This window comes from Phallusia mammillata, chromosome 6 (assembly GCF_965637545.1).
Source record: "Phallusia mammillata chromosome 6, kaPhaMamm4.hap1.1, whole genome shotgun sequence".
Lineage (NCBI taxonomy): Eukaryota > Metazoa > Chordata > Ascidiacea > Phlebobranchia > Ascidiidae > Phallusia > Phallusia mammillata.
In genome coordinates this window covers 25851308-25879295 of record NC_137257.1, presented here as the reverse complement: position 1 = coordinate 25879295, position 27988 = coordinate 25851308, and the positions used below count along the sequence as shown (strand labels likewise).

The following is a 27988-nucleotide window of genomic DNA, read 5'->3' as shown; positions in this document are numbered from 1 at the left end:
AAAAACTGTTTCCAAAAAAGGTTATTTGTTTTTAATGGTTCAGTTTTAATTGTCATAAGGGAAGTTGTTAAAGGTTGGTAATACTTTTAATACTTTCCTGAATTAGTATTGGAAATAATTTAAAAATATGCAAAAGCCTCTTGATCAATAAGATTTGGCTTAAAAGATTTGTGCAAAGGTATTTTATAGCTTAAATTGCAAGGAGCAACTTACCAAATCAAGCTGATTGTGAAACACTTGCTCCAATATTTCAAACATTACAGAAGTTAAATTTAAAGGTGTCAGTTTGATCATTTTTTGTGTGTTATATATTTTTAGTCAGTACATGAAAATAGTTTTAGTTTCTTTTTATAACAACATATCTATTGGGCAAGTTAAATGGTTATGCTTGCGTTTTCACTTCATGTTAGTGGTGTCACACATAAATCATTCACCTACTTTCACCCTTTCAACATCAGACACAATAAGTTACTTGATATCGCTAGGCCAAACCATGATTGTTTTATAGGTGTAAGCTTTTTGGCCTTTTGCCAAATGGCACTGGTGTAAAACTGATAGAAAATGTTGTAATGTGTCAAAAATAGACTGTTAGTTTAATCTAAACTTTTATGGCTGCTTGATGTAGTGAAATGGTATTACATCCATTGTGCTGCAACTTATACAGTCAGTGTGTAAAGTTTACTTGTGTTTGTTTAACAGACTTATTTAATGGCTATAACTTTCCCAGTGACACTGATTTTGAGATTTCCATTTTGATTCTTTCAAATAAAGTTTAATGCACACTCAATAAACTTCATAATCAACTGTCTCTGTTAGTAAAATAATACAAATTTCTATTATATACCAATTGACCATAACAAGTACCGTTTTGTTTTTTTAAGGAAAGGTGATGTGGTTTTTGATTAAATTTATCAAATATTTGTTATGACATGAAGTGAGTCAAAATTGTGTATATGCAGGTGAATAGGGAGTCAATGTTTATGTTTTCTGTCTAAAACGATTTTACTGGAGATGTGATGGAAAAACCTGTGAAAAGTTTTTATTGGAAACAATATTGAACTACAACATTGTGCTTTGGTTTTGTTGAAGGAAAAAAATGAGTACAACCCCAAGTACAGAGGAGAGCAGTAAGTAAATTTCAACCTTGTTTGCCAACCATTGTAACTCATATAATATCGCTTGGCTAAAGGCAAATCAAAAACACTACCCTGCCAAAGTCAACACAGGTTTATTCATTTCCATGATTTTCAGAAGTTCATTATGCTGCTGGCCTAGCTTGTGTAATGGTTGGTTGGTTTGTTGCCCTTGTGTGTTTTTTTAATAAAACAACTTTGAAACAAACAAACCATTGACAAACAATACATGTGTTCTGTTAAATCTTATGTATTATTACCGAATAATGGGGCTACTTGACAGTTATGCTTGTGTTTTAGTCAGTAACAGTATGATTTGTATATTGCATCAGCTTCATGTGGTTACATAGCCAGGTCTTAGTATAGCTTTTTTTGCGAGAAAGAATCGTTACTTGCTGTTTAATACTGGTTTATATACAAATAACTAGTGATCTTAGGCAACTAAACTGCTATGTGCAGGTTATAAAAATCAGTTGTACAATATTAACTTACTGATGGAAACTTCCAAATTGTGACGTAAGGTTTTGAAGTACACAGGCAATGTTTGTGTTTGCTCTCGAGCCGAGGCCTGAACGTGTGCTCCTGTACTGGCACTAGTTCGCTTGTTCAAGTGCACGTTGAAGAGCTGTCGCACAGACTGTTCAGACGGTCTAGCACATGTGATGATCAGTTGTGCAGTCTAAAACTTGCTCTCTCTCTAATAAATCATTTGTTTTTCCATGTACCAATTGGGTGTGCAGTCTGTAACCAATTGACAAAGTAAAATTTGTTACCAAAAAGATTATTATGGTGCACAAAAGATCTTGAAATAAAAAAAGGAAGTTGTTTTTTAGATTTTGATTTAGAAAGGCCAGTTTAAGTTAAAATAAAAGTATTAGAAGCAGGTTTCCAAATGTACATTGCAAACAGAAACGTACAATGTGTTAAGTATATATTTTTTGCTTGGGGGGTTTCTCTAATTTTAACATGGTAGTTTTCCACTTAGTTTTATTTTACAGTCAGAGTCAGTTTAGTCGTCTAAGTTTAATTTGATGATTCATCATTCCTCGCTCCTGCTAAGCTGTGTTTGCGTTGGGGATAAAACTGGTTTGTTCACGATTATTGTTTGTGGTCAGGATTCTAAAATGTTAAATTAAACCAGAGAAAAGACACGTTTTTTGTGCGAATATGTTTGACTTTATTACAAAATATCAACTATATATATTTTATGTAGAATATCAACAGTTTATTTTTAAAATGAAACTTGTCTACTTACAAACTTAATTTTATAGATGAATAAAAGTTCAAATGGTGAAGGTGGGTTTTCAAGCAACTACAATAATGTATTGTTGAACAGTTTTATCAATTGAGATACAATGTGTTATGTTGTAGGTAACTTAACCAGTGGGGAAAATGGTGATTTGCTGAGCTTCGGAGAGCAAGTGTATTCCCAGAACCAGTTCCAAACAGAATTGGCAGCTTTACAACAAACCGTTCAACAGAAGGAGATGGAGCTGGCCGACCTGACGGTAAAACATCAAAGTACGTTAAGTGACAGAAATTTGATCGAAAGCGAGTTGAAGAAAATGCAAGAGAAGGTGGTTGCCGCCGACAACAAGCTCACTGAGTTCAAGGTGAGAAAATTATTAAAAAACTGTTGCCTGCCACACTTTGTATGGATAACATGCTGATTCCAAGGTTTTGTGATTAAATATTCTCATACAGTTTTACTTATACTTTGCAAATTGTTTGTTGGCAAACAATATTAAACATTTAAGAACACTACATGCATATAATTTTGTGCCTACCAATTCCATATGAACCATTGTGGACATTATAGATATAAGACAGATTTTGAATTTCGTAACTTGGTGCAAAACTGTGCAGGCTGAAACTGAAGCATTTCTGCGACAAAGTCAGAGCGACCAACAAGAATTGGCGATGATGCGAAGAAGGTCGTTGGTTGGAGGTGGAGGTCAAATTATCACACAGATGTATGAGACAATCCTGCAAAGGTTCGAAGCAGTTTTTATTTATTCTGAGTTTTCGGTCAACATGTTTGACATGAAAGGTTATGCACTCATGAAACTGTTTTGTATTTTTTTATTCTTACTGCGAGATTAAGTTGTTTACTATTTTTTTTGAAATAAGATTACAAGAGATTTTATTGGCTTAAGTTTATTTGCTCAAAGTCATAAGGGTTTAATGCCCACACTGTCAGTTCATGTGTGGTTATGGTCAGTTTAAATGTTTTATCACATGAAAATGTGGTCGCATACATAGATTTAGATAGACCCATACATGCATTGGTAAACAGTTCAGTGTTAAAAAGATTGTACTGCAGAACCTTGGTTTTATGGTGTGAGCTCAACCATTTTGATTGCTTGAGGGTCCAAAAATATTTTGTTGATGTTAGTGCTATAATAAGGCAAAAATAATTTTGTATTTAACATAATCATGCAAGGTAATCATAGTTCAACAAAGATTTCTTAATTGTACGTTGTTGAATCAATTTAATTTTGTGTTTTAATAATGTCAGTTTTAAGTTAGCTATGTAGCAGTTCATTTCAATGTTTTTTGGCAATAAACTGTTTGCTGTGTTTTTTATGCTTCTCACATATATATATGAAAAGTTTTCGGAAAAGTAAAATATTAACAAAGTCCCTAGAAAGCTTTATTTTGGTTTTGTGAAAGAAAAGGCTCAACGGAGTAACTGAATAAAGGTTGCATAGGAGCTTGCCTTGTTAAATATTGGCCAAGTATTAATAATTATCACGAGTAAGGCTTGGTCGGACATATTGTGAGCCCCTAGGTAAATATGCTTTGGTTTTCGTCCAACACAGTGGCGTCAAGTTATACAGGTTCAGCTCAGGTTCATGGACTTTAGTCTTTCAAAAATGATTTTCCTTGATTCTGCTGAATAAAACTGTTTTTGTCATTCGCTTAAATATGTGTACAGACTTGATTAAAATATATATAGTGTTTTGTTGTTTTTAAAGCATATTTTAATGCAAATTGATCATAAAATTTATGATGTGAAAGACATTTTTCTTTAAAATGATTTTTGTGTTTTCAAGTAGTTTTTACCCTGAATTTAAATTTGAAATAATTTAGTGGACTAAAAAAAGACATTTAAAAAGCATTGTATACTGCTAATAACTAATGTTGTTTACAGATGTACAAATAGTTTGTGCTGTTTAATAGTTAGTTGCAAATATTCTTAAAAACCTTCCATAATTTCTTGTCTCATTTTACTTTGGACCATTCATATTTTTTCTAAACTATAGGTGCACCTGTCTTCTGAAAAACAAAAAAAGTATATTGTGAACATGAAGACATTGTATTTTTTTAGTGTTTTGTTTGTGAACAATGTATTTATGATTTCAATTACACAATTTAACCATGAATCACTATACTGTAGACTGTAGTTAAGTGATATAAAGGTTTAATTTCATGTATTGGGATGTAGTTATATCGACAAGTATTGTTAATGATTGAATAAGTACCACTTCACCTTACTCGAATAATAAATGTTCGGTTAAGCTTTTGTATTTCAGTTTAATCCCTGTTTGACCTTCCCTTGTTCAAACTACTTAACTCACGCACATAGATTTTTTTACAGGTTGCTTTTACTACTATTTTAGAGTTAAACATAAATTAACATAAATATTGGTTGCAATTTAACAGTTTTTGAAAGAAATATCCAAAAATCACCCAGAAAGAATTATGAGTAAATTCACTTTTTCATGGTGTTTTTTGTAAATTTTTAACTAAACTGTCAAAAAAGTTTTTATTTATTTATTTATTTATTTTTTATGTATATCCAAGTTGACTACTTTATACTGCAATTTTGGCTTTCTCTATTTGCCTGAAAATACTACAACTAATAGGTTTGTGTTTAATCAGTGCCTCTCTTTCAATTAAAACTTTGTTGTCAGATACGAACAGTTGAGTTCATCACATGAAGAGTTACGAAGGAAGTTTGCTGAAGAAAGTGAATCTCGATCGAAAATACAGAAACAACTGGAGAACGTAACAATGCAAAATCCAGGTAGAATTCTGTCATATACTGCACATAGGTGTAAGCTATTATTTTACGAATGACTGCAATTTTTTAGCATAAATTTTCTTTTGTGGGGTGGCAAAATTTGATTGAGTGGTTCCTTATGTAATCAAACCACACTATGTTACATGTTACGGTTTGTATATGGCAGTTCGCAGACACGCAACCTTGTTTAACATGGCTGTAACACCTATAAAAGTCACGTCACAAATCGCCCTTCTTGTTGGGGAGTTATAATGTTACAATGCATTAGTGATGAAAATCACAGCAGCGTAATGGTTACTAGCAGGAAAAGTGTACATTGGTGGCCGCTGCAATTATATTTCCCACGCGAAATGGAACACTCTATTTAACAATACAAACCCCAACTGCCAATTAACATCAAGAATACATAAAAACGTGAAAATTGCCATTGTTACGTCATAAGTCTTGTTCAGGCTTGCTCTGGAGGAGCAAACTTGGTGAAAATCGCTGAAGCGAAGAGAATTTCGGGTAGCTTGCTTTGCACATGCTCGAAATATTCAGACCATTGCAAAAAACGCATATTTGTAATGCACGGATATAAATACGGCCAGGCATTTTCTGGGGTGGCAGCATAGCTATTATATAATGGCTGCCACCCCGGAGATTTTTAGTGGGGAGGCACGCCACCCTGCCGCCCCGGGAATCAACGCCTGTGGTGGGGTGTGCACATGATAAAATCAGATTTGATTGTGTGCACATGTGAAAATCTTCTTGAATAAAAATTCAGGTGGATCATGGAGTAAAAGATTTAAAAGCATGTGTTGGTTGTGGGTTATAATCTAGCCTTGGCTAATTGTTATTCCCCAACCAAAAAACTTAAGTGGCATTGTGTCAACCCAGTTGAAACAAATTTAAATCACCAACTCTAATAAACGAAAAAATGAGATAAAAGATGGTTCAACGGACTTGTAACAAAACATACAGTTTGCCACAGACTTATTGTTAACATGACACACTAAAGTGATGTCCAAGTACTGAGGATAAAAATGAAACAAACAACAAACAAAATGTCCATACACAGTTTATTATGTCCTCAACGAAATAAATGTACCTAATTACTGTAGCAAGCAAAGGGGTAATTAGCATCATTTTTGTTCCTACTGTAAACGCTGTTGCTACTTTTATGCACAGATAAAGAATCAATGATTCGGCAACTAGAACTTATGAACGAGCGAATGGAATCACTTCAGGTTTGTGAAACTTAATTGTTAGAATACTGACCAATCTGGTTAAATGCATAACTCATTTGCCAAGCTATTTTATGCAATTGATGATTTAACCCAGTGGTGACCAACCAGCGAGAAATTTGCTTTTACAAGTGGTAAATAGGCACTTAATCTCTTGGAATATAACCTGTGAAGTTGATAAAAGACCCAATTTTAAATGATCTTTATATGGTTTATCCTCTACTATGTAGTATATTAGAAAGGGATAAAAATGTTTTGAGATGTTAAGAGAGGAATTCGCTGTTAAAAGTTGGGAACCACTAATTTAACCAATGACTACAGTTTGAATTTCTGAACAATATGCAATTAAATGACATATGCCATAAAATGAATTTGTGTTCATTATATTGCCTCCGAAGTTATTATGGGTCCCCTTCCCTGAAGGGGACACATATTGTTTTTGTCCGTTTTTTTTTTCTTTTTTCTGTCTAACGCTGGCTTGTGAGACCCGTTTGGTCAAGAAAAAGTGCTTGAAAATTATTGAAATTTGGACATATGTTAGATATTAATCCAAACTTGGTCCACCTGAAGTTTGACCCCAAATGACCCAGCGGTTCACCCACAGGCCCCCGAAACGTAAAATTTTTAACGCTGGTTTGTAACGCTGGTTTGGTCAAGAAAAAGTGCTTCAAATTTATTGAAATTAGGACACATGTTAGATATTAATCCAAACTTGGTCCACCTGAAGTTTGACCCCGATTGACCCAGCGGTTCACCCACAGGCCCCCTAAACGTACATTTTTTAACGCTGGTTTGTAATGCTGGTTTGGTAAAGAAAAAGTGCTTCAAATTTATTCGAATTTGGACATATCTTAGTTATCAATCTGAACTTGATTCTCTAGAAGTTTGACCCCGAATGACCCAGCGGTTCACCCACAGGCCCCCGAAACGTAAATGTGTCTAACGCTCGTTTGGTCAAGAAAGACACTGTAGGCAGAAGTACCAAGAAAGTAACTCACTGGTTTACGATAGCGGGAGGGCTCAGCTTGACGTCGGACAGACGTTTTACGAGACGTCGTTTCAGTGATTAGAAATCAGCTGTTGTGCACAGCAATGCTATGTCATTTTATTAAGTTATCACTCACGTTTTTAGTTTTGGCGAAGGTTTTACACCTATGACGTGATTTAAACCTAATAACCGTGCTTCGGTTTTGTATATGTCAAGCAAAACTTTGTTAATCGAAGTAAAGATGAAAAAGTTAACTTGACTTTTATGCCAAATAAATGTTTTTTTAAATGCTCGTTGTCAGGTTGGCCGCCGCATGATCACGGGTTACTTAAGGTCAACTAGTAGGTATTACAAACATAGTTCAGACCTTTCTTTCGTCATAACGTAGCGTTTTTTTGACAATCAATTTAGGAGTCAATACTCATGTATAAATTAGGCTTAACAGTATTGTTGAACACCAAGGACGGCGTGCTATTGAAAACGGTGTCAAAAGTCAAACAGTCGTTTGGCGTGTGCACACTGAGAGGTTACTACAGGTCAATGGTACTCGTTTTGCGAAACAAAGTTAAATGAAAAACAATTTGTTATGTACACACTTGTAGCAAATTGCTTTTTAATTTAAAGTGTCTGTAACACAACTGTTACAGCTTTCTAAAAAAAAATGTGTTGAAAATCCGACCTTGGACGACAATATCTGGGTCAAAGCAAGAGATTAGATTAAAGTATTTGTTACGTTTTTTAATGTTTTTGTAATTATATGACAATAAGAGTGCAAAAAGAATACGAACAATTTTTTTTGTTGGGTTAATGCTTTCTAAAAATTTGTCCTTAAGAATCTAAAAATCACCGCAACATTTGTTTACTGTAAATCTGCACAAACGCGCGTGTGGGGACCCATTTGTTTTTGTTTACAAAAACAATCATATGTGTAGATCAAATGATGTGTATAGTAAATTGGTAAATATCGTATAGAATATATAAAATGGAAGTATATCAGAAAGCCACTCTTCTAGTAATGTACTTGTATCGATGCGATTGTTAATTTGCAGAAAGATCTTGCACGAGTTCGTGATGAAAGAACAAAATACAAGCGTGAATATGCACTTGTGATGAGTGAGAGGGATAGCGTCCACCAAGATATGAACAAGCTGCAGGATGATTTAAGTGAAAAAGAAACTGAACTGTAAGTTGAACAAATGGAAAATTATGAATGTTGCCACTTACCCACAAAAACTTGTTGATTGTTTTTGTGGCAATGTTTTGTTTATGCAACCAGACCTTTAGCTTTTAAGAATTACAATAAACCTTGGTTATACTGGGATTCGGTTAATCCGGATCTTTGCCTCTGATAAAACTTGAGGTACAAATGATTTGTAATGTGATTAGGCTTGGACTAATCTACATTTGTTAATCCGAATCTCCACATAATCCCGACATTTTTTTTCTAACCATACATGCTGAGATTAACTGAGGTAGTGTTGTAACCCTACACTTAGGTTAAATATTTTTGGTAATTTAGTAAATTTAGACAAACCTTTCAAATCATTTATCCAGTTTTTCATTGCAAAACTGAATGTTACAGTGTTCTGTTCTTTTTAGGAAACATTCGATTTTGGAGAAGCAGAAATTTCAAGAAGAGTTGGAGACAACCAAGAATCAACTTTTGTCACTTCAACGAGGATCTGTAAGTGGTTTTCAACCGTCACAACTTATAAACATGTTTGAACCCAAACCACATGTTAAGTGCATGTAAATAACAGCTATCTTGTAAAAAAACATTTTTAGTTTTGTTTTGGGCATATTTGTGCCACTTCTTTTACTAATGTGGGTTTGCTTTTCAATTTGGTCAAGAGTAGGTGGTTTTAGGAACAAATAATTAATAGGTAATTGTCCCACATTAGTCCAGACCATTTTTGAACCCAGTTGACCCACAGACTCTGAAAACTAAAAGTTATTTCTGACATCAGTAATAACTTTCGAAATTTTGGAAATTTTAATATGTTCACATCCATTCAGACATCATCAGTGGACATTAGTGGATTGAAACAAGAACTTTACGTGGCTCAGTGTGAGCGTAAGCAAGCCTTGCTGGAGAAAGAAGTTCAACTCCAGGAAGCTTACAATGCACGAAAAGCTCACGAGATCGCCATGGAAACGATCGAACTGACGTCACGGGAGAAGGAGGCGCTCCGTGCTAAACTGGAGATCACTAAACAAGAGCTGATAGAGGCACGAAGCGAAGCTGAAGCTGCCACTAGGTGGGGTAATTTATAAATTTGAGGAAATTGGTTTTATTTAAAACTTTAACTGGTTTGGGTTCTTTAAAGGTTTTATAAGGTGTGGGTATGGAAGTCACCATGTAGACGGTAGAGTATGCGATTAGGTAAATCTTATTATTAGCAACAATATTGAAAGACTTCTAAATAAATCACAGTACGCCAGGCCTATTAAAGGTGTGTACCGAATCAGCCGGTCACCCAGCATTCACCACCATATGGCAAGGCGTAGGCTAGAAAAATCTAGCCTATGGTGGGATTCGAACCCACCACAGGAATCTTTATGGAACTCGCGATTTACCAACTGAGCTACACAGGCTTAGTGGAGAATCCGCCGAAAGTCGAATCACAAGCACCGTTGCCTGCCTCGTATGCCGAACATGTCAGCTTCGTAGTAGGGGATCGTCAGTTCGGCCAGTATCAGTTAAGATCAGGGTTGCCATCGACACGTAGTCGAAAATAAGGACAACGGAAAAAATCAGTTTCCATTCGAAACGAAACAAACGTTTTAAATAATTTTTCGCGTTTAAACGAGCCATGCCATATTTTTTGCCAGAAACAATCTGTTCCAACAACTCCTTGTTCGTAGAAAATACTTTGTGCATCTCACGACTGCTCAGGTCTAGGTTTACTTTTACTTGTGGCAGGGATTTGACTAGTAATTGTTGAAAATAAGACAAAAGAAGGACTACAGTCAAAAATAAGGACATTTCTTAGAAATAAGGACAATACATTTTTCTGAGACATTGCCCTTCAAAATAAGGACAAATCTTAGAAATAAGGACGGTATGGCAACCCTGGTTAAGATATACATTCAATCATAACTGGGATCCGCCTTGAAGCATTTATGACCACTTTTTCTAAATAGTTTAACATTGCTTTGTTATACACCACATGTTAAACTTCACATCCAGAAACCTTTAAAATCTTGTTTTGGTGATTCTTGAGTGGATTTAAAGCCGACTTTTGTTGTCAACAACTTAATCGATATTTTGAGGCAATACTTGACTTTGGTTGTTGATCAGTTTCCACAACAGAGGAAAGTCCTTAAGCTTGAAGAGGTCGAGCAATACACAAATCCCAGCTAAGATTTTGTTGAAAGGTTTTCAAGGGTTGTACAAACACACTAGCCATCTACTGACTTGTACCAAGTTGAAGGGGGAGGTAATTAACTTTCTTTAAAGACCTGCTGGAGTGGGATTGGCAAAAAAGATTACTGTTTAGTTTGTGGAAAACATTTCTGGGATTTTTGGGGGACCTGTTGTTATTTCTTACGGTTTTACATTTACTCCGACTTCAATGCTTTTGTGTGGGAATTTTTGTTTAGCATTTTTCGATTGTACAGTTCCAAAAAACCCAGGCACTGTTGTCAGCTGCTGAAGTAGATCTTATTGTTAAAATACTTTCTTGGTAATCAACAAAGGATTTTAACACTCAATCTAAAGTTTTTTTAAAAATTAAAAACTTTCAAATTACCATTTTGTGTGCATAAAATTGTAAATAAACTTTGTGCAATGTTATCCATAGTTTTGATGTTAATAAACATATCCTACATTGAATGTATTGAGTTTTACTCAGGTCTACTATATGCACCAAGCTGTTCGGTCCATTGTTTGTTTTCTGTAGTGGCCTTTTTCACGAATCTTCAAATTGTATTTTATCGCTAGGTGGCGCAAACTTGCATTTTCGGAACGAGACAAACTTGGAATTGAACTTGAAGAAAGCAGAAAGAATTGTGACATCATAAAGGAAGAACGCGAAAGATTGGTGAAACGATTAGAAGAGGCTGTTAAGGTGGGAGGGGTTGTTAGTTTTAAACCTACCATATTTTTACATAAAAGCCGTATTGGCCAGTGTAGCCATCCAACGACGCTCCAGTTTGTTGGGAGTAACAGCCTGAAAATGTCTTATTTCGGTTTTAATATTTTAGGTTTTAACAACATAAGCCCGTTACAGCTAAAACATTCAGATTTTCTTTCAATTGTTCATTTTGTTTTTCCCCATTGTAAAACCTATTTGCATTGGTTCGGTCAACGCTAACATTTTTTTTTCATAAAGTCTTTTTTAATGTTATTTGACCTTAACATATTGTGTTTTTTGTTATCTGCTCTAGTTCAGTTTATACATACTATACTACATTTTTTGGGCAACTGAAAAACGGTTTATTATGCTGGGTTTATTCGCTAAAGAATATCAATTCTTATGACGTCATAATTGGCAGGAGCACGATTCAACAAAGGAAACGAAAAACAAGATCCTGGGTGAATTACGTGAGATGCAGACGCGAATCGAGCTGACTCATAATGGAAACACGCACAGTCATGACTCAGCAATTGACGCCGGAGACTGGGACGGTTTATCACAAGATGTCGCCCTTCGTCAGCGTCGCTTCGTGCGTCAGTTGCCACGACAACGTGACGTAACAGTGGAGATGTGTCCGTTCGTGAAAAATTCGATATGCGACGGAATTTTGAACGGGGATCGACTTCTCGCTGTCAATAATGTTTCTGTTGCGGAGAAAACTATATATCAGGTGTGTTACTGGTGGTTGATTGTGTGTAGGCCAGTTAAGCTTACATGGGCTAGAACGCAAAATATTTTGAGTGATGAAATTGTCGATGAATACTGTGGGATATAATATTTCGCCTTAATGGCGTCTTCACTTTCTACAAAACCACAGGATAAAACATCAACAAAAAAGCAAAAAGTAAAAAAGTGAAGTTTAAAAACACTGAATTAAAACAAATTGCTGGAGTACAAGCTTGGATTGGGGATGTTTCAATTTCTTAAATAGTGTGTTAATAGTGTCCGTTCTACTTACCGTTCTATTTGCGTTTTTTATCAGGGTAATACAAAGATCTATTTTGTGAGGGTAAAGTCATCTGTAAAAAGATTCCAATTTCTTTGGTTTTGGTTGTCTTTCAGACATTAACTTTCAGTCGATTTTAATTGTTGGTCATGACCGCAGCTTTGGTCAAAGCAGTTGATTTTTTTTTGCAAGACACTCAGCTTCTCACGTTTTGCCAGAATGTGTATTGTGACAGTTCTACAACTGAAACAGTCAAGTGTAATTATTCAACCAGAAACAAACATCTTTACATTTTTGTAATATGGAGCTTCAGAAATATAAAATCTTGAAAATGAAAGCGTTCCCAACATCAAGTTTATAACCCATTAAAATTTGCATTAAGAGCTTACTTCATGTACAATGCTCTGAGTATCGTTTGTTTCACACAACTTTAATCTCCTAATTCACACAAGCATAAGTAGATCAACATTTCGACATGTTCACTTCATCCGCTTTATATATGTGTTACCTCAACTTAATTTCCAACCCCATATCTCGCAGGTCAACGAAATGCTGAGTCAGAATGACGTTTGCGAATTGAAGTTGGAGCGCAGTTTCACGGTTCACGAGCACGTCGGTAGTCATGACAACATGATCGACCAATTGGAGAACGGCTACGGTTTATCGCATAAACAGGGGAGAAGGGAAGAGTGGGAGTTTGATGAAAAGGTGACAAAAATTGTTGGGAATATTATGCTGCAAACTGACAGCTTAAATCTTATGGCACTGGTTTGCAAACTGTACGAAACATTCTGTGTGGGCAAAAGATTCGGACTTGTTGTATTATGTGATGAGCCACAAATCGACTTTGTTCACGAAATAAAGTTTTTGCATTGTTGGATGGAAAACAGTTTCAATTATGACTTTAAAAGTAGCTTCATTATAAACCAGCACCCATCAACTTTTTGAAATATGATTTTATTTTTTAAATTTCTGCACCTTTTTAAAACAAACTGCTACAGTTTTTGGATTAACCTAAAAACTCCTTTTATTAAATTTCTATTTCTTGCAACGAAGTTGTCTGAATTTTAATTTTTGTTTATTTCAGTCGCCTGGAGATTTGAGTCCACGTTCAAACGAACGAAGTCCTGACTACAAACATGGTAGGAAATTAAATTAAAAATAGCATTTGTGTATGTTTGTCAATGTTTAATTAAACTCGTCAGCTGAAAATGAATAAATAGTAATTAATCAGTTTTTCCAGCCTATGCCTTGCCGCATAAGAACGGTTAGTTGTTGAACTTGGTTCAGTATTACGCTTGAATAGGCCTAATAATATTCGCAAACCAATCCCATGCTCTTCTTGATTTAACGTTTGCACAAAACTTTCTTCTTTGAATTAAATGATTAAAGCTGCGTGATCTTATAGACACAAATAAAAGCGAAAAAAAACTGAACTTTTACCTGATATATATATTGTGCTTTTGTGCTATCTGTAATTTTTATTTTTTTCACAAGGCAACAAATCTGATTACACGTCATCACATCCAACCAATAAAGCACCGGTAAAAATGCGGAAGAACAAGGTCAGTATGACGTCACAAACATTATAAAACTCCTGTGTTATGGCGGTTTTTGAAAAAGTCCCGGAAGTAAAATTTCATTAGTAGGTTGTTGTTGTGAAAAAAAAATGAAAAAAAATATTATTTAACAATTTCTTTGCAAATTGTTTGCTCGTAAACTTATGTTTTTTTTAAGTATATCCCCAAAATTTATCGTTTAATCCAGAAACCGAGCTCGTCACGGTTTCCATGGACACGCAAAAACCGAAACAAAAGCAGCACCGATACATCGTCCACTGGAGGGAGCAACAGAGGCACGTGGCCGCGCTTGGACAGTCAGTCGCTGACGAATGTTTTGGCGGGAAACGGCGGCGGTGGAGGTGGGTCACGTGTTTATGACAATTGTAAACCTCGCGGACGACGGATTAATTACCTCCAGACAAACTTAAAAGACTGTCGATTGTGTTTTTTTCCTTCCCCTTCTTATAATAAATTTTATTTATGCTGCAAAGGAAATTACGGCACAAATTGAGGCCAAGTGTAGCGTCAGGCCTGAATCAGACCATTTTATTAAGACTTGTACCACCAGATATTTTTCGCCATGGAGCTATTTGTGGGTTTCAGACATACCAAGTTTTATTGTATTATGTCTAATTTGCAAACTATACGCAAAAGATATGAAGGGATCTATGCGTTTCTGTTTCCTAAAAACTATGAGAAAACATAGGCCATTTTACGGTTAAAAAACTTCAAAACAGACAAAATAATATATTTCTGTGAAGCATGACGTTTCGACAATCGTTTGTCAGTTCCAATCAAACTTTGAAATCATCAAGCAACAATGCAAGAAACTAACAAATCATTTTATTTTTAGGACAGGGTCGTCTTTCAGTTTTCACTCCCAAACCGCGTCCCCGCCCCCAAATAAACTTCAACACCTTCACCCCACCTAGCGGCAACAGTGCCGGTCACACTCCACCGACCGCAATTCGCGGTCAGCCAAGCATGACGCCAGCTACTCCCACTTCCGGTGACTCAGATTTCCATGATCACGTGCGCGTCCCTTCGTCGCCACCTAGCGTCGTGTCGCAACCCGGTAAGATTTCTATGATGAACTCTGTCAAAAGTTTCAAAAACCCCAACGTAGGAAATGAGTTAGATTTGGTGGAAATTGCAAAATGTTTAAACCCAAACTCGACTTGTTACAATTTTAAGTATAGTATGAATTAAATTTGTCACAAAATACTTTGAAAGCACTTACTTATTGATCCATTAAGAATAATTGACGAAGCAACAGTGCTTCTGAATCAGAATCAGTCAACAAATAGTGTTATACGATATATATTTCACCCACGTGGGCATCATTAATCGCAAAAAAATCCACATAAAATCAGTAATCGTGAACATAGGATGTCTACTATTAAAGGGGCAGATCTTATCTAAAAATCTAAAATTGTCATTTAATAAAACAGAACTTTTGGACCTTATTACCCCCTCATTTGTTTCAAATGAAAAAGACTTTTCACCTTTTCACACACAAATACCGGATGTATTACATATGTGAAATTTGATCTACACAGCTAATTGGCCAAAACGTCGAGACATGGACGCCACCACAAGTAGATTTTACAAAATAACATATTTTTCAGTTGTTCCAATTCGGTCAAGTCGGACTCACGGGAAGGGCAGGATGAAACGCCCACAATCCGCCCCTATGGGACCCAGCCAATCAGTAAGTGCCACGTGGCCACTTGTGTATTGTAAGTGTCGTAGACGTTTCACTCCATGGATTTTATTCACATTACGTAACTGTTAATGTTCAAACCGGCTGTAGCAGAATTTGAACCGCCTACAACGTAACCCTTGAAAATGTTTCGACAAAACTATTGTTACCATCGGTGAAATAATATTCGATAGCGAACGAACTGCGTTTGTAATTTTGTACAGAGACAAGTTAAATGTGATTTCCGAAGTCGTTTCTTTCGCAAGCTTGTGCATATTTTTCTTTTACTAATGTTCAAACTGTATTTTATAAAATCCCAAGTTAAATTATAAAACCCCCAAGATAATAAATGATAAGCTGCAGACATTGCACACTGTTCCGACACATAGGTCTCATCGGTGCAGCTGGTGACGAAAGATCGACGGTATTGGCTTGTGCTGTACACGTTGAATAATGTTCGTTTGGCAAAATAAAGCAAATGATGTCCTGTACTGATTGCCTGTATTATGTAAATACCTTATTTCCAAGACATATTCCCAGTGACTGTATTATATACTCGTATTGGTTGACTAACATTATGATATTTGCAGATTTTCTACACTGCTGTCAATATCAATAATAACAACATTGTTGCTCCAAACCACTGGAAAGATACGGGAAACACTGACAACACCGAAAAGTATGTGAAACACTGTTGTGGTAAACTGACAACTGTTCTTTTGTTTTAACTTTTATGCTGAAACTAATAACTTGGTTCGTATTACATTTTGCTTAGATGTGGTCAACTTTTATAGACAGATCCTTTAACTAGTATTACTATTTCTACTCCAAGAATATGTGAAAAACCTTTATGGTAAACAACCTCTTAGTTGGCGAAAGCATGCAATGTACTTTGTAGCGATTTAAATGTTTTGTGGCTTGAAAATAATTTCATCTTTGTGCAGGTCGTCGAACCGTGACCACCCTAAAAGCATTGAATCGAGTCATGGGAGTCGTCCAAGCGTATCGACAAGTCCTGATATTCAACTACCCGTTACTCCTTCATCTGAAAGGTGCGGATACATAATAAAGACCAGTTTTATCGCTAACGTGCCGTTAAAATTAAACAATAACGCGGTTTCGTTGTAAAAATACACATATACATCAGTAGTTTTTGTTTAGCCTGTTTCTTGCTTACAAATTACAAAAGTTTGGTATTGGCCATTGTTTTGGGGTCGACATAACGCAGTAACCGTTTTAAATTTTCAAGCCAGTAAATATGTTAAACATGTTTGTGTAGGTGATAAAGAAATACTCTTTCCAACCGATACCCGCATCAAGATTGTGTGTTACGAAGCATCTGTTTTTTAATCTAGAGCATACATACATATATTTTTGCCTGAAAAAAAATACGTTATCGGTATCCTAATTAAATGTGTTGTACGCTTCGCTGGTTTGTTTATACAATCGTTTATAACTTATAAAGTTTAATTTCTTCTTTATTTGTTAACAGACCAAAATTTTCGTACAACCGCCAACAGAGCTATCCCGAGGCATCTTCACAAAAGGTAACAATCACCTAATTCTACATCTCATTGTCACCTATTATAACGTCACTAATTGACTATTACGTCACAGAGCATGTCGTCAGCCAGTATAGTGACGCCACAAACAGCTCGATCTCGAAACGCTTATTCCCTTCCAAGACCATCGAATGGCAGGTATGACGTCACAGTTAGTCGAGTAGTTGAAGGTTCGAAACCCACATTAACGATGCTATAGGAAATATTTTTAACAACAAAATAATATTGGAGAACGTTTTATAAGCTTTAAGTAGGCATTAAAAATGATTTTTAACTGTTCGCTTATTTTCTAATCTCGTTGTATAGTCGTAGTCCATTGCTAGGCGATGTTACTCAATAACGTGGATTTGTTTGTGGGTATAAAACAGAATCTTTGGGAACGCGAATGGTCGAAAAAAAACAACGATAATGCGAAATATTAAAAAAATAAGAAAAAGCCTTGACTGGCTCATGTTGTAGCTCTTGCACAAACACACGGACCCTTGTGGTTATCACGCACTTATTCTTATATTTCAGTCGAACGATAAGTGTTTCTTCGAGTCACGTGAACCGATCCCGAACTATCGATATGCACAAGAGAATACGAATGCCCTCAGATGCGTCGGTCGGACACAGACCTTCCGAGATAGGTGGGTTGTTGGGTACATAGTTTGATATTCCTACGTATTTTGTGTCTTGCCGTAAACTGTTCCGAGTTTTGTACTTTTAGGAAAGAGTGTTGTGTCTATTCCAGTGAAAAATATTAGGTTTTCGACTAACATTCTATATGGAGTTAAAATTAGCCCAAAACGAGTGGGGAGTTTTGTATGGTGAAGACTTTATTGCACTGATGATGACAGCACTGAGTCGACAGACTCATAATTCCATATCTAACATTCCCAGGTTCAATCACAATATCATCGGACCGCAGCACCCCCCTACTTTTCCAACCCTCCCCGGATTCAAGCGCAGTCGCAACCGGAAGTAGCAGATCTACGTCACAAACGGACGCCTCTATGAGCTCATTATCGGTCGAATCCGGTCTCTCAACGAGAAGTAGAAAGTATGTCACAACTTGTACCTTGCTGTTTCTATTTATTGTCCAACATATAATGGATACAAACCATATAGTAAGTCGCATCCTATCGTGGGTTCGAATCCCACCACAGGGTAGGTTTTCTCTAGCCTACGCCTTGCCATACAGTAGTGGTTCTTAACCGATGGGAAATAATGTACATTTAGAGGAAATTGTGCAAGTCATTTGCGTCTAAATTGAAGTTTTAGTTTTTTCACGAATGTATAAAGTCGCGAATCTAATTTTTTGGTCACAAAGTTATTGTTTTTTTGTTGTTTTTTCGAAATCATTGTATTTAATGTACGGTACAAAACATCATCACAAACAATACCACAGGAAAAATTCGAACTTGGTCAACGATTTTGAGAGAAATTACACCAAAAAGGATAAGAACTGCTGGAATATAGGAATGCATTGGAGATTGGCTTGATTTAGTATTCCGCCGGTAATTAATAGCCCTGGCGTGCTATGATTTATATACGAGCATGCCCTAGTCTGGTTATATGCTTCGGGGCTGAACCCATAAACAAAACAGCTACTTTTTCCTGCACCAAAATTTCCAATCCCGTATATTTTCAATGCAGACTTCCACCAGGGACCGACGCCCGATATGTGAGTATGATCAAGGGAAGCGAACCGATCGGGATTTCAATTGTGAAAAGTGGTGATAACAGTGGGATATACGTGTCACGTGTTACTGAGCATAGCTTGGCTGCTAAAGCTGGCCTAGAATACGGAGACCAACTACTGGAGGTGGGTCGTTATGTTGCACGTGTTACATTTTGCACGATTAAAGCGGATTTCCTGACAAACTTTGGACAGCAATTTATTTGAACGCGTTTTTAGTTGATTACAACCGTTTGTTTGTTGTTGTTTTTTGTTTTGTCCAAAGCGGCAAATTTTCTACTTTTTCGTTTAAATGTATTCGAATTTCCTACCTGATTGTTGGATAAGTGCCTGAAATTATTCTGCAAATGTTGACCCAGTTGTTCACATATAGGTCTCAAAAACGCATTTCAATGTTTTAATGTTTTTATTTTCTGCGCAGTACAACGGGATCAACCTTCGCAATGCGAGGGAGGAACAAGCTCGGGTTATTATGAGTCAGACACAGACTGGAGACAACATCAAGATACTGGCGCAGTACAACCCTGAAAGTGAGTACTTGTGTAATAACTGAACAGTACCACGCCCCAAAACAGGTAACACGTGGCTGTGTAGTATTTACGATCACTGTTTATGTGAAAAAATCAATTTGAATAAGAAATTAAGATGTCATTTGGGCGAAATATATATATCCCATGTACAGTAAACATCGGTTAATCCGGACACGTTTTTACATTTACTTGTTTGACTTGCTAATATTTTTCTAAAATTTTCTCCGGATGACTCGACTTCTTGACTCGGCTCATGACTTCATCATTGCCACTTTTCCACTTTCAAATCTCAACATTTGTAAACGAAATACAGTTTGTTAGCAAGGCACAGGCCTGTAGCGACTACGTTGATATGTTTATTCCGTTTTTTGGTAAAATCTGATAACTTTGAATCTGAGAGGCATGAAACGTACTCAACTGTTGTACATTATGTTGTGGGTTCGAATCCCTCCGCAGACTAGATTGCACAGTTTCTTGCAGGCTTTGAATCACAAGACTCGAATTAGTTATTTATGAAACATAGATTTCGTTCAAACTTTCACAGAATACAAGCAAAGCATCGAAAACAATCTGACCAACACGCTCGGTGTGGCGCAACCGGCCATGCGTGACGTGCCTCAGCTTATAGTGGATGAGCGAGAGGAGGGAACAATCACACCTGATGCGACGCCACGTGCAAGGTGAGGGCGCCCTCAAGTGGCTGTGTGTTGTTTTGTGAAAAACATGTGTTCGTGTAAATATTAATGAAAAAATGATAGATTTATCTTCCATTTGTGTGCTGTGAATTCGCTTCTTTGCAGTGTTTTTTTCTTGTAAATTTAAACTTGTCAATTGACCTTATCTAACTTCTACCCTATATTCGTTTTAGTTGGTCACAGTATGCCAGAGTCATTGAAAGCGTAATGCCAAATGGTTGACCGGCTTGATTTGGTATCAACGCTTTCAATGGGCCTGGCGTAATATGATTTATATATGAGTATGCCGTGATCGCTGGTCTGCATCGACGCTTCAAGGCTGGTCCCAGTTTATGTTCGTTTTAATTGCGAATCTTTCTGGGGATAAACTTCATTTTTGTAGTCCGATTTAAAACCGAAAATTTTACTTTGCTTTACCCCAAATTAATAAAATCCGCTCTCTGCAGCCCTCACGTGGAGGAAACGTTGCGCTCGCAACGCTTGAGTGAACCGAGGTACGTGTTTCTAAGTGGTGGATGTGGTCACGTGAAACTTGTGGGCGGGAACGCTTACGGGATTTACGTTGCTTCTGTCCAATCAAACGAGGACACGTTAACACCAAGTGCGAGTGACCTCAAAGTTGGAGATCGTATCATCGAGTTTAACAGGTGGGAAAACGATTTAGTGATTTGCGTGTGGGGCCAGTGTACGGGCGGCAACTATCGGCCCGGTTCCGGTCAGTGAGGAGTTCGTTAACGGGGTGTATACTTTTTCAGGTTAAATGCTTGATACAACGCAATCCTTGCATTCGGCTGCCAAATGTTTAACTTATATGAGGAGTAACAAATGTTAAAGAAAGAACGGTCCGCGGTAAAATTCAAGTTTTAAAACGAAGTGCAAAAAAAAGTTGCCAACCCCTGGTTTAAGCGACTCATAGAAACACAAACTTATCATAAATATTCTGGCCCTGCAAACTCAATCAGTTCTTCGGTTGGATGTCAGTTTTTATGGATATAAAAAAGAAACAAAGCTCTTCTGGCAAATGCAGTTTTAGTAATAAAGTTCTCATCACGTTGTCGCTCGCTTTTTTTGTCGTTTTCCCAATTTTGTACAGCGCGCTTTTAGTGTTATTTACGACCTAAAGCCCTGGCCCACAAAATTTCGCCACAAACATGTCTTATATAGTTTATACAATAGCTCTATGTTTGCTAAAAAGTAATATTTTGTTGGGCGAACGTTTTCAGCACATTTAAAAATATTCTACGTTTATAATCTAAAATTGTAAGACTGATTTTTTTATGTTATGCAACAAAAGATGTATTTTAAAATTTTTAGCCCGAAGTTTAATTTTATTATTAGACACAGTCTTAAGAAGCTATCCAAAATGTGCAAAATTTATTTTAAAAAATTGTTTTTTTTTGTTTAGCGTTCGGTTTGAAAACACGACACTGGAGGGCGCTTCGATTATGACGTCACAAGCTACCAAGAGCGCGTCATTGTGCGTCATGTATGAACCGAACAAATACAAACAGATTTACGCAACTCCTGGAGATCACTTCTACGTTAGGTGGGTGTGGCAGGGGGCATGGCTCGACGAAAGTGTTTTGCTGAACTTGTGTGTAAATCATATGAGGAAAATCGACAAGCTTGAGAACTCACATTTAAAAAAAATTACTAAATCAGTGGAGGGCGTAAAATGCAATATCAGGGCTATTAGGGTTGGGGTGAGGTTTCAAAATAAAATAAAATTAAAACTTTGCCCATCTAAGTTAAAACTCATTTAAAAGTTAACCTTCAAATAAGTTCATAACATTAACCCTGTTTTACTGATATATTTAAATAACTTTGCCCTTTACGCCACCTATCGATAATTAGCAACCTTTGTCTGATGTGAGTTCTTGTGTTCCGTGACTTCCGGATTGTAAAGGCCGCGCGGCCTACACATAAGAACACTTGCCCCGGTTTAATATGGCCCAAGATAACGCACAGGGAGGTCACTTTATAATACAAAAAGAATGCGGCAAATAAACGGTGGTTGCAAGTGATGCAGAAAGACTGCGACGATTCAGGGTCAATAATTAGTGACTGCAGTAAATATCAGAAAAAAACCTAAACATCAGTCTCTGTATAATATTGTTCAACAACAAAAATGCATTTTGCTTACGTAAACATCGCCAGTATCTGAAAAGCTAAAGCTGTTGTGTTGTTGGATAAATTTTAAAAAACGATTTTCAAATCTATTTTGCAAAATTAAGAAAAGAGAATTTAAAGAAACTTCGCTTTCTGTCTTAAGTCTCAGCTTGTCCTAACCATCGCTTACTTGCTGGATTGAGATAAAGCACATTGGCAGAAATTGTAAGTCCAAAGAAATAAAACGTCCTTTAATTGTTCTCCAAGATTAAATTCAAATTCACTTTCTTACTTCTTAAGAACTTGACGCACTACTTGGGAAATAACGTCTTGAATATTTCTTGAGAAAAGACGTTTGAGTTTTCTTGAAGAAATAAAGTCTTTATTTTTTCTTTCAATTTTCTTCAAGCCAAATTAGGTTTTCTTCAAGATTACTCAGAGTTTGAATGTTCTTGAAGAATAATGAATTTTCTTAGCTTTTAAAAATTAAATCGTTTTCTTAACTTCAACATGCAAAGCATCTTAGGTACGTTTTCGGAAGGTTTGTAACAATAAGCGATTGTGGAACGTTTAAATATAAATCAAGTACCTGATTTTAATTTACAGCCACCATCTACGACAATTGTTATGCCTACCAACACAATATCTTCTGCATTTCTGTCTTCCTGTTACTTCACTTAATCTTGCAAGATATCCCACTTAAATTTATTTACCTTTCTTACTCAGTTGACTGTTTAAAGTTTGGGCTTCAACCCGCTTGATGCAGCTTTCGGGTTTTTAATTCAATAAACGACCTCCAGGCTTCGAAAATATTTAGAATGTATGTTTTTTTTAAACTATACATAGGAATATATAGGGCAGGAGGGGCGGCTCCTTTGAACAAAAAAATCTTTGTAAAACATTGAACAAAAAATCTTTGTAACCGTTTAAAACAAATAAATTGTGTCATATTTTAGAGACTATTTGTTTTGCACTGCGCCTCCGACAATTTCACTTTTTTATGATTTTCTAAATAAATTACCTATAGCTTGTAAAGCGATCCCTGACCAAGGCGTATATATTCTGCTTCATTATATAATGAGGAAAATAACGACCCGAATTGACTTAAAAAACGACGTTTTATTAATCAAACGTTTCTGCGCACCTTTCTATCTATTGTTTTTACGCAGCGCTTGTTTTGCACCTTTTTTATCAATCGTTAATATGACTCAAGTGGATACAAACGGGTGTAAATAATGTGGTCCTTCATATCACTGATAATGGCAAGAGCATTTGCCGAAACGTTTGAACAATAAAGCACGTCGCTTTTTACTTCTATTTGGGCTGTTTATTTTATCATTTAACTTATGAACAGATCCGTGTATATTGTTACTTGATTCACAGCAAGTATTGAATTTCAGGGCTTTGTTCGATCACATGTCGGAACGGGACAACGCTCTACGATTCAAACGTAACTCGATTCTATTGGTCGAAAATACTTTTCCTGACTACACAATCGGTCACTGGGTGGCGTGGCTGGTCGATGAGCAAGGTGAAAGGTCAACCAGAGGTCGAATTCCGAGCAAACTCGCGTAAGTTCTAATTTGTTTGTTTTTATCGCGCTGCTACGATTGGCACATGTCGTTATCAATTGTTACGTCATAGTGTGGAGAAAGACAACTCGTCACTTGTGATTGATGACGTCACTTCGACTACCGGAAGTAACTCGGGGAAACGCTTGAGTGGTTCCGGGCGGAGAAGCTTTTTCAAGGTCAGTTCAATGTCAAGAATAGTTTTTGCAATTTAGCAAAACCAAACAACAGTGGAATCGAAGCCCTGTGACGTCATAGTACTATCATTTTATAAAAAGAATAGAATTAAACGGTTTTGGTTGGGGGATTGTACGTTCAAACAATTAAAATTTACCTTGTTTATGACGTCACACAGCGTCGAAAGCCGCATCGCACGTCGTCACGGTCGAGCGGAGACGTTCACCTGAACAAATCAGTTTCGGAAACGTCAATAGAATCGGCGGCGGAACCCGGAAGTGACCACACGGTGGCGTACCAGGTCGTGGAGAAGCACAACAGCGACACCAGGCGGCCAGTTATCGTGTTCGGGCCTCACAGTGTTGGAGTCGTGGAGAGGTTGGCACGTGATCACCCCTCCCAGTTTGTCAAGTGAGTTTCACGCCTCATTGCTTTAAGGTTGTTAGCGAAGCCGCGAAAAAAATGCTCCTCAACTTGTATCCTCTAATTTTAAAACCCGGGGCTTACCCTTCGTGTTAATGACGTCATCACTGACGTAGGTGTTCGAACGAGCAAATGCGAAGCGAGGATCACGAGAGCGAGATCATTTCAACTCGGTTTGAGATGGGAGAGACGCTTGCACTTACTGGTGATATTTTGCGGCGAACCATGTCTCAGGTGAGGAACGGGTTTTAGGTTAACTAAATGTTGTTCCTGTAATTAGAGTCAGATGAAGTAAATATAGCAGTGGGTTTTCATACGGTGCGCCCCAGGATTACGAAACCTGTAGTTTTTATGAGATGATTCTTTTACATAAAGGTATTGATATTTCATTATTAAAATTTTAAGTACTTTATATGTGCGCCCTGGGGTAATAAAGATTGAGAAACACTGGAATGCAGTAGTAACCAATTTACTTATCTAAGCAATTAAGCGGACGTTTTTTATGGCTATGGTTGTGCTTTATGCATCCTTATGCAGTTCAATAGATATTGCGTATTTCGTTTGTGACTAAATGAAAATTTTTGGAACTTGGTTGTAGTACGATTTTGGCTTTCATATAAAACATATCACCTATGTACACAAGACACGGACTTGAATAATAGCTTTAATAAAAAGCAAATTGCCAGCGACGTAGAGTTACATTTTACACTGATGATGACAATAGTTTTGTCGAAACGTCTGTTTTAATAAAAATGAATACGTTTTACTCGATATCACCTATGCTTTTCCTAATTCGGTTGAAATATTATTGTTGTTTAGTCCAATAAATTATGCGAAACATGTTAAAATAAGCACACCAATTATAGGATGCAGACATTTTGTTTTGTTTAAACGTGTTTTGCTTGGAAGGATTTAAACAAACACAATTTATCTGTGTAATAAAAAACGGAACGGCCCAAATAGACGCAAAAGTGATGTGCATTTTTCTCAGGCGTTCGGGGAATTGGTCGTTTATGATAAAAGTGTTATTTGCCAAATCATTTTCTTACTTTTTCAGTTTCCTGATCGCCACGTATTGTTGGAACTTTCAGTTGATGCGATTGATCGGCTTCACAAAATGCAAATTTACCCAATCATTATTTTCATCAAATATCAATCTTCAAAGAAAATAAAGTAGGCTTTGCATTTTGTCTGTCAAAATACTGTGATAATTTTCAACGTAACCTGTTTTCTTATTCAAACTCCAAATACTAAAATGAAACAACTCAATGCCAAAAATATATCATATTTTTGTAATTTTTATGTTTGTAACACATTTTTCTGTCTTTATTTTAATTTTATTCGTTTTTTTCTTGTTTTTTACCCTTTGTGTCGGTTATTACACAAACTGGTGTCTTTTGTTTTTGACAGTTTAGTGATGTTTTCTATATTTTTGTAAGTCCTCATTTTTGTTACTTTTATTAAAATATTTTGCTGCAGACTTTAATTAAAACTCAACAACAATTCTTAACTGAAACTTGTTGTCCAGGGAAAGCCAGGATCGATTGTATCGGGAAAAACTATCGGGAAAACAATGCAAGGAAATCATGGAAAAGTCAAATATTGTGGAACGCAAACTAATGTCGACTTATTACGGAACAGGTAAAGTAGAATTTACATATGTTGGATATTTCTCTACTAAAATGAACACATTCATAACTGGGATCAGCCCTATAGCGTCATGTAGACCAGTGATCACGGCCTACTCATATATTTAAATTAAATCAAAGTACGCCAAGTCCATTGAACGCCTAGTACTAAATCAAGCATGTCTCCCAAGCTCCTAGATTTTTCTTTTCTGTGCCTTGCGATATGGGAATGTTGGGAGACCGGCTTAATTCAGTACAACGCCTGCAATTAGCTTGGCTCACTATGATTTAAACCTGAACTAGGTTATGGCTCGGTGCTGTCTACAGCTTTACGAGCTTTTGTGAATGGAGAGGTTTTAATTTTGAATTGCACGTTGTTTGGTATCATCCACCATGTCAGCAATCGTTTTGTGGGATTTTTCCCAAATTCGGTCGCTGTTCAGTTTGTTGGTGCTTAAAAGTTGGCGTCTGGTTGTTATGGTAAACAGCGATTTGCGTAGAAATCTGAAGAACGTTTGTTTTGACTGGTTTAGCGTAAAACAATTCTGACAACAAATTGTGTAGAAAATCTTTGTAAAGAAGTCTTAAGGTTTTGCCGCAAGATTTTTCTTTGCATCAAAATGTGACTCGACATTTTTTTTCTTCTTTTCAGTTTGTATCAACGGCGGGACTTCCCCTACGGTTGCGGGGAAAGTTGCCAAGGTGGTTTCCCACGAACACACCAAAGTCTTGTGGTTGCCTTCCAACAACAGCCCCCTACGATACTAACCCCTTACGGTGGATCCCCCTTTTAACCCCCTATTTGTCCGGTAAAGCACCATTACCCTTCAGAAACCCCAGTTTTAGATTTTGTCCTGTGATTTTGCTTGCAATCGATCGCGCTTTGCAGGTGGCTGATGGTTTCGGCATCAAATCATTTCCTATACATTATGCCTTAAATGCAAACACAACCAAGCTTTTGTCAATATTTAATGATATTATCTCATGCTGATTACGGTTGCTGTGTTCAGCTTAGCTAAATCAACTAGTAGTTTCAAAAAGCAAAACTTAATTTCGCATTTAACTAAGTAAATAATCGAAAATTAAAAACAACTTTCATCATAGTTAGGTACTTGTTGCTGGCTGACGGTACTTTCCCAACTGTGAAACTGTGTTTGTTTACTCAATTTTAAAAATTTACGCAACGATTTTCCCACCTAATTTCTCCTCAAAACCACGTGGTCGTCATAGACTGGTGATCGCATGAAAGCAATAATTGTTTAGCGCGCGCAGTTGCAACATTTTCTGTGAGCCCCGTCACTGAAAGTGTGGAACCGGTCAGTCCTTCATGTTCGTCTTGCACGCATGAAGCGGGTTTGGGAACGAGCTTCGTGTGGTCAAGCAATAAAAACTATTTTTTAGACTGTAATAACCGAAGTGTTTTTTCTGAACTTACATCTGTTGCTATAGGGCTTTTTAGTCTTCATCCACCAAGCAACGGACTATGTGATTCCAGCTTTAAGATTCAATTACGATTATAGCTTCGAAGTGTCATGGTTGAACGCACAAAGCTCGTTAGCAAACCCGTTTGAATGTAAAGAAAATATTTCCACTTGAAATTTCATCCAACTATTTCATGTTACTGTGTGGAGCTGCGATCTCGCTATCACGTCATAATCGGGTACTGTTCAAATATTACGTCATAAGACTTGCATAATTGTTCGGTGCTACTATGTGTGATGACGTCACATTTGTTTGTGACATCATCAGGTGCTTTTTGTGGCGGGAATCTGGTGTTATTGTTCTTTTTTACCTGTTTTTTTTTCGTTTTCCTATTCTTTATCGGCGCTGCAAATCACGTGACCAATTAAAGCACTGTGTCTGTCGCTTAAAAGTGTGTGTGTTCCTGC

At 36.7% G+C, this 27988-nt stretch overlaps 1 protein-coding gene across 1 annotated transcript; it reads left to right on the top strand.

Annotated features, from left to right (window-relative positions):
* Positions 1 to 4: 4 nt before the first annotated feature.
* On the top strand, positions 5 to 27972 carry LOC145233339 (uncharacterized). Its single transcript, XM_080098049.1, has 35 exons — positions 5 to 73; positions 960 to 1127; positions 2505 to 2746; positions 3000 to 3127; positions 5051 to 5163; positions 6331 to 6389; positions 8424 to 8557; positions 8974 to 9058; positions 9391 to 9632; positions 11318 to 11444; positions 11872 to 12183; positions 13000 to 13167; positions 13547 to 13601; positions 13957 to 14024; positions 14227 to 14380; positions 14875 to 15096; positions 15650 to 15732; positions 16314 to 16402; positions 16668 to 16775; positions 17216 to 17270; positions 17341 to 17423; positions 17802 to 17914; positions 18168 to 18327; positions 18924 to 19092; positions 19388 to 19496; positions 20041 to 20176; positions 20638 to 20838; positions 21597 to 21737; positions 23701 to 23871; positions 23945 to 24050; positions 24227 to 24459; positions 24588 to 24705; positions 25529 to 25644; positions 26000 to 26112; positions 26752 to 27972. Exons 2-35 carry the CDS (start codon positions 1097 to 1099, stop codon positions 26865 to 26867), a joined length of 4560 nt encoding a protein of 1519 aa, XP_079954175.1. The 5' UTR covers positions 5 to 73; positions 960 to 1096; the 3' UTR covers positions 26868 to 27972.
* The last annotated feature ends 16 nt before the right edge of the window (positions 27973 to 27988 follow it).